The sequence below is a fragment of the Periplaneta americana genome, chromosome 11, assembly GCF_040183065.1.
Source record: "Periplaneta americana isolate PAMFEO1 chromosome 11, P.americana_PAMFEO1_priV1, whole genome shotgun sequence".
Lineage (NCBI taxonomy): Eukaryota > Metazoa > Arthropoda > Insecta > Blattodea > Blattidae > Periplaneta > Periplaneta americana.
Window position 1 is genome coordinate 139,459,083 of NC_091127.1, and position 12,434 is coordinate 139,471,516.

The 12,434-nt window shown below is 33.8% G+C and overlaps 1 protein-coding gene across 3 annotated transcripts in view; it reads right to left on the reverse strand.

Annotated features, from left to right (window-relative positions):
• Positions 1 to 953: 953 nt before the first annotated feature.
• The window catches only part of LOC138709377 (methyl farnesoate epoxidase-like), a 43,222-nt gene continuing 31,741 nt past the window's right edge, over positions 954 to 12,434 (reverse strand). For all 3 annotated transcript variants that reach the window (XM_069840113.1, XM_069840115.1, XM_069840114.1), the window contains exons 8-9: positions 11,688 to 11,805; positions 954 to 6,206 (exon numbers count right to left, since the gene is read on the reverse strand). In XM_069840113.1, the coding sequence (XP_069696214.1) occupies positions 5,883 to 6,206; positions 11,688 to 11,805 (442 nt within the window). In that variant the 3' untranslated portion in view covers positions 954 to 5,882. The remainder of the gene's footprint in view (positions 6,207 to 11,687; positions 11,806 to 12,434) is intronic.

Consider the following 12,434-nt stretch of genomic DNA (forward strand, 5'->3'; position numbering starts at 1 on the left):
AAAGCGACAATCCGCCACCTGGAAAACGCCATTATTTCCACGACAGAAAAATCCGCAACAAGACAGGTCAAAAGGCAAGGTGATGCTTCATCAGTTTTTTTTTTTTCAAATGGAATTGTTCACATAGAATTCATCCCACAAGGTGCAACTGTAGACAAGATCCTCTACAAAGAGATTCTTGGCCGTTTAAGCAATTCAATTCATCGTAAGCGTCCTGAGCTTTGGCATAGGAAGAACTGGCTGTTGCTACACGACAACGCCCCTGCACATCGCTCCATCCTTGTCCAAGAGGAACTTGCAAGGCAACAGGTCGCTGTTTTTCCACACCCTCCGTACTCACCTGATCTCGCACCATGCGATTTTTTTTCTCTTTCCCCTCATGAAATCAATCCTACGAGGGCGTAATTTTTATGCGGCCGAAAAGGTCATGACTGCCACAAGAGAAGCCGTACGGCATCTTCCTGCCAACATCTTTCAGCGGTGCTTCCAGCAGCTACACCAACGTTGGCAGACGTGCATAGCGGCCAACGGCGACTATATTGAGGGAGGATGTCGATCTGTCTAAGTGTACGCCGTATCACGCGGCATCTTCTGAGACATCCAGATTCTTGTGGGTGCCTACCCTTCAGGCGCCATTGTCAGAAGTTAATGACTGTACCACGTATCAACCAGAAGGCATTTTACCAAACATCCGGGCTCTTTTATGAATCTTAACACTTTTATAATGTTTATGTACTTTATCTAGTATCTTTTTTATTATTCATCTTCATAAGATAAAGTATAACCGTGTTCTTGACAAGTATTCAGCTGTTCTGAAAACGTTATTTTATTGTGCTGTATTGTTAGGAATATCCACAGTCCATATTTTTCTCAACATATTATAAGTTATAAGTGTAAGGAATGATTTTTTCTTTCAAGGCAAATAATCCAAATACAAGCGTTTCTTCTAAGCATTGACTTTGTATAACATTAACAGTATATTTTTGTGACTTTCTTCTAAATTACAACATATTCAGCAAAGTAAGTGATCACAATAAAATATTTCACAAAATATTTTTACTGACAGCAGAATTAATGCCAGAATCTAAATTAGGACAATAATTACTAGGAAGCGAATTCCTGTGTAATTTAATATTTTTAATATGTGATAAATCACAATTAACTTAGTTAAAAATTCCGAATGTAAAGTTTCAAGCGTGAAAACAGAATTTAATTTCACAAATGAACATATATTTTCACCAAAAATTATGTAAATATACATTTTCAGGATACCAATTAAAAACGCATAAACCATTCCGAATGTGGTTTGAAGCGTTGAAGTCGAATTTTTTTTCACATAAAACACATATTCGCACAAAAAGTATATACAGTATTTTCAGCAAATCTATTATAAGCACATAGACTGGAGTATTTTTTTTTTGTTGCTGGTATTAATTTTTTATAAGAACTTATATTTTAAAACTAAATCAACTATATCAAATAGAATTACATTATTTACAGAATTTCACTAGAGCTTTCAATATTTCTAGAGAAAACCAAAACTCGAGTGGGATTTAATTGACTATTAAACGATTAGGAGAAAGCATATGCAGATTAGAAGAAATAAAATACTCTAATAAAATAAGAATATTAATTAACTTACTAAAATAATAAACTGTCTTAAAAATGTATTGTTGAGCCATCTCATCATTACAAATATTCCGCTAGATGACAGTAGTGTGTTACGATGAGCTGTTCTCCTGTTACCATCCGTGCCAACTGTACAATCTTCATTGAACTCTATGAACGATTATTATTAGTCAAGAAGGCTTTGTTGATTCAGTTTCAATTTTATTAAAACAGTTGCATTCCACTTCTATTATCAATATATATTAAACAATCTTTTATACGTGACTATCCATAATCTGATACAGCAGAAGCTATAACATAATCTAAATTATATATACCGGTATAAACAAGATAAATGATAGAAACGTTTCAATTAAGGATGTTGAAATAAACATTAATCATTTAATAGGCACAATTGCTGGAAGTACAATGTTAGCAAAGAAAAAACATAAGATAGGGAGGTGATGAAACAAACAAGTGCTAGGGATGTGATAAAAACAAACAAAAGCTACGGAGGTGATCAAAATTATAGGATAAGCAGCCATTATTGCTTGAAGCACGTCGTTCAGTACCATTTTATTGGTCGAAAGTAGTATGACTTAGTAAAAGTGTACTAGTTTTGTAAATATGTTTCTTCGCGCTGTGTTGTGTATGCGTGATTCATTTTTGTTGTTTGTCCAATATATTTGGCTGTACTTCCGTAATATCAGTGCCTCAAGATTTGAGAAATGCTAGACAGCACATTATCAATGTTATTAGACAGTAAATCAACGTGAACAAAAACGACAATACTTGCAACATATAATTTCTAGGATTGCTTATTGTTGCTTCGGCTAGTTTACATCACTGCGATTGTGTAATTGCATTGCATCGTGGAGATTGGCTTCCACCGGAGAACATGAGTTATAGTCCGCGTCACCGTTTTTGGCGTGTGAAATAGTAATGGGAACGTTAAGTGCGAGTGTTTTACATTTGCCGCAGTCAGCCTGACAACTGTGTTTGGCAAATGGCTGATGTGACGTGTATAGGAAGTGATACCATTCTCAGCTGTACTAGCAACATGCTCACAAACTGGACACTATATATCTAGAACATACGCCAAAAATGCTGGCGCCAGCTGTACGAACTGAAGAGATGGCTTTGCAACGTATGAAGGGAAGGGGCTCCTACTCTTATCGTTTCTGCAAAGCAAGGCGGTGCACTTGACGCCACATCTAAGTTTATTATCCATGCACAATGCTTTTTCAATCAGTAACCTGCTGTTATTGTGAATGTGATGAAGTTAATATAGGCCTACAATTAACTGACATTGAATAAGAAAAAAGGAAGTAACTTATTCCTGAAGGTAGGAATTTATACCACAAGATGAGGATATTAGGTTAGTTGTGCTTAGACTGTTGTTACGTCATGAATGACGTAAAGCCTGAGGTATGGCCAAGTTACAACTGAAATGTGTTTTGTATCGCAGCAATTGAATGAGGATAAGTTTTTCGTGCGTAGGTTTCAGCGTTGTACTCCGGCAATTGGTTTGTTTACATTGCACTGCGATTCGTTGATTGGTTAACCACATAAAGCTACAATCTACCCTGCTTATACCACGGCAGAATTTCCTAACATGTACCTGCTTTGGTAGCTAGGCCCATTCTCTCTTTCAACAGCAAACACACTATGCATACCTAACCTAACCTAACCTAACCTAACCTAATTTTACTTATTTCACAATATTATATTAATCCATTTTTCCAATAACTGCACCCAATTCATTTCAACTTGGTATATTTTATTGAATGAGTAATAGCACTATATATTTACTCACTGCCCACGCATTTAACCTACCGGGTCACTGAATATTCTTGACACGGGCCACCTTCTCAGCTAGTTATAGGTCTACTGTTTTTCTTCAATGTAGGCCTATTTCTTCTTCACATGTTTATTTAGTTGTTTATTGTTAGTAAAATAACATGTACAAAAATACAGTCTTAGTTCTTCCCTGAAGGAGTAAAAAGTCGTGCTCAGGGAGATATCTAAACACAAAGATAAACACAAACAAAAATATTTATTTGACACAAATTGGGTCAAGAAAGAAAAATTTACAGGAATAAATTAAATTTAAAAATACAATTTCAATTTAAAAATTTAAGTCATACAAATACATATACATATTAAATCAATATATATTCTTTAAAAATTAAATTCCTAACGCTATTTTTGAAATTCCTGATACTAAAATTTTCCAAATTTGGGTATTTATCAATTATTTTATTGTATAACCTTGGACCAAAGTAGGTACCATGGCTCAGAGCTGTGCTTGTGAAACACTTTGGTCCCTCTAGTCGTATAAAATCGGATCTTTTAGTTTCATATTTATGATGATACAATTTGAATTTATTACAATTTTTATGTATGAAGTTTAATAAGGTAATATAATAAATCTGTTTAATTTTCAAAACATTAAAATCAATTAACAAAAGTTCGGAAGAGTAATCAATTGGTTTATTAAGGCATATTTTAATTATTCTTTTCTGAATAAGAATTAGTGGAGTGGGATTAGAATTAGAAGCATTTCCACACCCTAAAATTCCATACTGGTGAATGGATTGAAATAAAGCTAAATAAATGAGACGTAAAATTTTAATTGATAAAATATGACCGAAGTATAACAAAGATATAAATTGTTTTACGTAATCTATTGCATAAATTTGTAATATGTAATTTTGGACTTAGTCTCTAAGGGTGATATTCATAGACATTTCGCTAGCCTGCGCTACGAGAGTGCTAACTAGCCCCGGCTATCGACTGGTTACTTGTACAGGATTCATATCATATCATATCGCTAACACTGGTTTATGAATACGAAAAACGTAAGTTCGCTGATCATCCACCGGAAGCCCGCGCTAAGAATATCTATGAATACGGCCCTAGACGTTGGCCTGCATACCTCAGACTTCCAAAAGCGACTTAGCTCTTTCGTCTTTAGCTATATCTTTCAGCTGCGTTATCCAATTAGTAGGACAATATTGCAATAGAATTGCTCAAATAATAGAGGAGAAGGTGGAAATATGGGCTAGGAGTGGTAATGTGGGTTACCTCGTTTTTTTTTTACTATATATGGTGTTGTTATCTAGCGAAAAAGCTCTAAAAGTACATCTCGTGTCCATCAGTCTACGTGCACTAAGAGACAAACCAATTGCCTTTGTGGTGTAGATGTGGTGTATGCTTTGTGTTTTTCATCAATTTCAAAGTTTTTGCAGGTGTGTAGTTCCAATTTTATTGAAAAAAAATATATATATTTCGTGTTTAGAAATCACGCTTGATGTGTTGCTCTGATGAAGAATAGCTCTATCACATGGCATAAGAGTAATATTTATTTAGAAAAACAATTGCCATACATAATCTTAGAAACCTTCATGAGTCGATGCTGCTAATATGGGCTACCGCTATATATCAAATACGGGATAGGTAGCCCATAGTACTAGCATATTAACACGTCCCATATTTTCACCATCGTGATTTTCTTTATGTTACAGAATATTGCCGTTGATGTGACACAGTTTTCCTACTTATATTTCTTTGTTTTTTCCAATTTTATTTTCAAATTTTTGTGGTAGCCCATATTTAGACCCAACTACCTGTAGAGGACCAGTTCGTCTTACTTTCAAAAATTAATTATATGCAAATATCTATTGCAACTATTGACCTTTAAGACTGGAAAAATTGTATATGAATAATTACTCTGTATGTCAATAAAGATTACAAGCAATATGCACACCATTTTCCATTATTATCAGGAAAGCAAAATGGTAGCCCATATTTCCACCTTCTCCTCTACTTCAAATATTGCTCTGTTGTGATTCAAGTGGTAGTCTTTCCGGATAGTATATCCAGCAGATTTGAAATTAGTTCTCTACTATATGAAGTATGTTTCTTTTTGGATACTTTATGAACCTTTTCATGCGGAGTCCATATACGTATTTGAAAACATATCGACATTGGTTTTCATATTTTAGTTTCTGAAATAGTTGATCACTAAAGGACATCAAGGTGACATACTGATGATGGTGATGATGATGATGATTATGACGATGATGATTAAGATTGTAGTAGTCATTACTATGATAGTGATGTTAATGACGGTGATAATGACGATAGTGAAAATTGTAGTGATGTTGGATATGTGGTGTGACTACTCATCGAAGTCACAAAAACAGAGAAATGCGATGAAGATACTACGTCAGAGAGGCAGAGATCTTGTAATTTCATATAGAATGCCGTGCTTAGGCACGTGTGGTGATCTTAATTCTAAAGGGGGCCGGAGTTAAGGTGACGCCCGAGAGAGGCGCCGTAGATGGCGGGGGATCCCCCTCAGGTACGCTGATGGTAAACTGCTGCAGGAGAGTCGTGAAGAAGAGGAAAGTGGTACTCCGGGCCACCCCTTCGCCAGTGCACATCCGTTTTCCCAGGCCGAACGGGATCACCCACTCGTCCTGCACGAATCTGCCGTCCGCGTCCAAAAAGCGTTCTGGTCTGAACGTTTCAGGATCACCCCAATGCTCCTTGTCTTGAAACAGGCTGTACAGGCTTAGCACAACCATCGTATCCTGTTGCAGTATAATAAAAGGAGCTCAAAGTGTATATGATGTCATTTTCAGTAAAACTTAGTCAGTGTAAATATTGTATAAAAAAGCACGGAATTGGTCTGAAGCTAATAATAATAATAATAATAATAATAATAATAATAATTATTATTATTATTATTATTATTATTATTTGTTTGTTTGTTTGTTTGTTTGTTTGTTTGTTTGTTTGTTTGTTTATCTATTTATTCTGGCGAAGTTAAGGCCATCTGGCCTTCTCTTCCACTTAGCCAGAAACAAAAGAAGCTGATACAATTTTACTAATATTTAAAGAACACTAATGAAAAATTTATACAGTCACAACAAGCACAAATTGAGTAAATTAATGCAAACATACTAAATAATAATTACAAAATAATATAAGGTTCGAAGTTACATTCAATGAATATGCGAGCGGTAAGTCAACCAATATTACAAATTACAAGAATAACAAATTCAAAGTAAATTATAACTATATAACACTGAGGAAAAAAAAATATATATATATACATACACACGTACACACAAAGGAGCATTAAACATGAATACTGGTCACGTGTTTTAGCAATTTACATTTAAATTGCAATATCGTTCGACAGGTAGTTGTAGAAACGAATTGCTGATACTGTGAAAGAGGAAGAATAGGGAGCTGTTTTATGGCAAGGCATAGATAATAAAGGGCCATTTTTAGAACGAGTACCCAGGCTGTGATAAGAGGACAAGAAATTAAAACACACCGAAGGATAGGCGAAGAAGTATTGATGATGCGATACAGGAAAATTAGTGAATGGATATATCCTCGGTCCTGTAATCTTACCCATTGGAACGTTTCAAGGGAAGGTGCCATGTGGTCGTATTTGCAGATGTTGCAAATGAAACGTATGCAGGCATTATGAACGCGCTGCAATCTTTGGGCTGAGTTAGAATTTAAATCTGTTAGTAGAATGTCGCAATAGTAAAAATGTGGCATCACCAATATTTGTATGAGAATTCTTTTTAATTGAAAGGGTAGATTTAATGAATGGAGGATGGAGAAGACTGTCTTGCATGTGTTGAACACATTTAGCTAAAGCATACTGTGTGGATACTATTTTCTTAAGTTCCATCTTTCCCACAATAGAGGAAAGAAGCCTAATTTTTGGGAGGTCTCCTATTTTGGGGAGGTTGTGTTTTTCTAGCAATAAAGTGCTGTCATTATCGTGTGAAAAGCACTTAAAACATTTTTCGGCAGCCTTCTCGTTACCTGAATCCACTTCGCTTCAGTGTGAGACAGCTCCTGTAGCCATGAGGATACGTTCTCCTTTTTTTTTTTTTTACAGATGTTCTTGCAGGGTTGACAGTTAGGAAGATTTGTAAATAGAAGTGAGTATTTATCCTTACTTTAATCACAGTCTAGTGTATACAGTCACGAAGCTCAATACGTAGTAAATATGCATCCGTATATAGTTGCTAACCACTAGGATCGCTAATATCGCATCATTACAGACAATGCGAAATAGTACCGGCACAGTCTATTGTTTCTAGCACCCTCACAACTCAAGCTTCGTGACTGTATTATTAGACTGTGCTTTAATATTAAGAATATGAATTATGAGGTCTGTACAGTTCAGTTGGTAGAGCAGCTGGCTACGGACTGGAAGGTCCGGGGTTCGACCCCAGGGTGATGACAGGATTTTTTCTCGTTGCCAAACTTTCAGAACGGCCCCGAGGTTCACTCAGCCTCCTATAAAATTGAGTACCGGGTCTTTACCGGGGGTAAAAGTCAGTCAGAGCGTGGTGCCGATCACACCACCTCATTCTAGTGCCGAGGTCATGGAAAGCATGGGGCTCTACCTCCATGCCCCCCAAGTGCCTTCATGGCGTGTGACGGAGATACATTTTTTCTGCTTTTATAGTTCACATACGGTCTCAGCAGACCTCGACGAGATATCGGTCTGGTTGTGCTTGCCTTGCTACTAGCAGGTAGTGGTTTGCGAGAAAAAGAAAGAAAAGATTTTGGGCAGACAAACCCAAGGAAGAAGGCCGTTAGCAAGACAAGCATCCCGTCAGAAGAGATCAATTCTAGAATCGTCTTCACAATAGGATACTGACACTGATGTGAAATATGTGGCTCTGACAACAATGAAAATGATGAGTGATTCAATTGTTATTGGTTATTTTCAGATGACTATAATGGGAAAGACTAGATCCGCTGCATGAAATGCACGCAAACTGCGTGTGCTTCCTTCATGTGTAATTCATGTTTCTTCAAAAAGTGAAAGATGTTTTGCTGCAAGTGTTAGACCAGGCATGTCAGAAATCAGACTCTGAATGTGCAGTTATGTGCGCGGATCGCCTGTCTTTGCAGGTTGCATCAATCAAGCGTAGCTCTTACCAGTTCTTAGCTGGAGGGGTGTACAATAATCTGTTCTGCGCTTCTAGGGTTGGATTAAATATGCATTTGGACATTATAAATACACTTAGCAGAAGTAAAAAAACACGGTTATTATCAGTGTCTATATTTGACAATTGCAATACAAAAAACTTTAGGCTTCTCAGTTATACTTGACAAAGTAGTGATTTGTAAAGCATAATTTATTAAAATGATTTTTATATAGTATTTGAAGAAAAATATATTGCAGTCATTTCGAAACAACAAAAAACGAACACAGTATTTCATTTTACGTAGTAGGTACTAATTATTTTCAATAATAGACCCTACTCTTTCATTGTTCGTCAAGCATTATTATTTATTAGGACCTTTGGTACACAAAGTCGCGGTCTAAGGCATCCCGCCTAGGACTCGCGTTACCGAATGCGCGCTGGTACGAGTCCTCATGGGTGAAGAAATTTTCTCATGAAATTTCGGCCAGTGTATGGGAGCGGTGCCCACCCAGCATCGTGATGCACTTGGGGAGCTACGATAGGTAGCGAAATCCGGTTGCGAATACCAGCTATAAAGGCTGGGGGGATCATCGTGCTAACCACACGATACCTCCATTCTGGTTGGATGATCGTCCACCTCTGCTTCGGCATGTGGACGTGAGGCCAGCAGCCGGCTGGTCGGTCTAGGCCCTTCACGGACTGTAGCGCCATGGATTATTATTATTATTATTATTATTATTATTATTATTATTATTATTATTATTATTATTATTATTATTATTATTATTATTATTATTGGTACACAAATGTTGAAGAAAATACACTCCCAATTAATTACATGCAGTAGACGTTGTGAAGTTTTTAAACTAAAATAATTTCCTTGCTGTATGGCAATATAAATTAACATTGATATTAATAAATGATATAAATTAAGCTTACAATTTAAATTCACATATAACTATAAACAGTAGTACTTGAATAGAATAATAAATTATCCGAGTGATAATGTATAAAAAGGAAGCGGGTTTTTAAATCTAGAGAGAGAGAGAGACAGAGATTTTTTGTCTGTATATAAGCATTACCGATAAAAACGTGTAAATGGAGGCATTACATCGGCAGAAGAAGTAAGGCGGCAAATAGCTGAGGCACTGCTTATGACTTACTTAACTGTTCTAATTGCCATATTGTGTATACTATAAATTAATAGTAGACCTAATAGTGTCCGAATACTATTATTCATTTATTTATTTATTTATTTATTTATTTATTTATTTATTTATTTATTTATTTATTCATTTATTTTAAACAATGGAGCAGCCGGCTCGAGTTTTCCTTTTAGATTTTTATATTTGCTTATTGATATATTATGTGAAGTAATAATAATAATAATAATAATAATAATAATAATAATAATATCAATAATAATAATAATTTAATATACTCGTACATGACTCAATCATGTCTAAATATAAAATTAAGATTATATCCATTAAATTATTATTATTATTGATGTACAAAAATAGCTAAATAGTAAATTCGATTTATAACAACTCAAAATAAAATGAAAATTACTATAATATATCTTGATATATTTAGTTAACACTATATCATTATTATTATTATTATAACTATTATTATTATTATCATTATTATTATTATTATTATTATTATTATTATTGGTACACAAATGTTGAAGAAAATACACTCCCAATTAATTACATGCAGTAGACGTTGTGAAGTTTTTAAACTAAAATAATTTCCTTGCTGTATGGCAATATAAATTAACATTGATATTAATAAATGATATAAATTAAGCTTACAATTTAAATTCACATATAACTATAAACAGTAGTACTTGAATAGAATAATAAATTATCCGAGTGATAATGTATAAAAAGGAAGCGGGTTTTTAAATCTAGAGAGAGAGAGAGAGACAGAGATTTTTTGTCTGTATATAAAACATTACCGATAAAAACGTGTAAATGGAGGCATTACATCGGCAGAAGAAGTAAGGCGGCAAATAGCTGAGGCACTGCTTATGACTTACTTAACTGTTCTAATTGCCATATTGTGTATACTATAAATTAATAGTAGACCTAATAGTGTCCGAATACTATTATTCATTTATTTATTTATTTATTTATTTATTTATTTATTTATTCATTTATTTTAAACAATGGAGCAGCCGGCTCGAGTTTTCCTTTTAGATTTTTATATTTGCTTATTGATATATTATGTGAAGTAATAATAATAATAATAATAATAATAATAATAATAATAATAATAATAATAATAATATCAATAATAATAATAATTTAATATACTCGTACATGACTCAATCATGTCTAAATATAAAATTAAGATTATATCCATTAAATTATTATTATTATTGATGTACAAAAATAGCTAAATAGTAAATTCGATTTATAACAACTCAAAATAAAATGAAAATTACTATAATATATCTTGATATATTTAGTTAACACTATATCATTATTATTATTATTATAACTATTATTATTATTATCATTATTATTATTATTATTATTATCATTATTATTATTATTATTATTATTATTATTATTATTATTATTATTATTATTATTATTATTATTATTATTATTATTGAATTGAATCATTGTTCGTTCAACTCAAATGTTTGAATTCGTTTCATACTTCTTTATTGTATTATGACAGTTATTTTAAACATATCGGTGACAAACGCTGAACACGCTTCGAATCTCGCGCCACCATGTGGCAACAGAGCTCTGAAAGAGAACAACAGAATATTGCTTCCGGTTTAGTCGGTTCATAACCTGGCTTTTAGTTTAGTTGCCTTGTGGACGTTTCCGGTGGTGGACCTTTTAGGTTGGACGATATAGTGCAGGTCAATATGGTATGGAAATTTTTGTGTATTGGATATTTTAAGATGGGCATTATGACTACTGATGCCATTAATGACGTTTGGCTTGTCTGGGTTGGAGGGTCAGTCCCATTCCAAGACTGTCAAGTAATATAGACTAAAATTATTATTCTAAGTTGGAAATAGGCAACCTTGCCAGTCATTATAACATATCTACACTTTAAATGCTTGATTCTCACCTTAGGAATGAAATATCCATTGAGGTGTGTGTCTGTATCAGCTCGGTGAGGCGCTGTAATGGGTAAGGTGGTGGAAACCCGCATTTGCTCTGCGAGCACCGCCTCCACGTACGGAAGTCTGCATAACAATGTATTATATTCAATTCAATTCAATTCAATTTTTTTTTGGCAATCTGACATACAATTTTAGGCTTCGTCAAAATACATTGAAAAACATATAAATACATTAAAAAAAACACTAATAAAAGAAACGTAAAATTTAAATAATAGCCTACAGTGAAAACATGAAATAATTTGAAACTTTAAAATTAAAGGGAACTAACTAAATTGCAATTAAACTTATTTATTAAAATACAATTTCATACAAATTTGTGTTAAAAACTCAGCAACCGAATAAAAAGGATTATTTAATAACCAATTGTAAAATCTAGTTTTGAAGATATTGATTGGTAATTTATAATATTGACTTGGGAGCTTATTATATAATTTCACCCCCATAATTAAAAAGTCTGTGTTGCTCTTGTGTAATCTACAATAAGGAATATTAATTTGTTCACTATTTCTAATTTCATGATCATGTATATTGGCCACTAATGAGTAATTATCGATATTTTGTCGAGTGTTAAGTACTAGATCATGTATATACAAATTTATGATTGTTAAAATCCGTGATTGTCTTAAAAGTGGCCGACAGTGTTCCAGATAGTTTGATTTACATAAGATTCTGATGGCTTTCTTTTGTAAAAT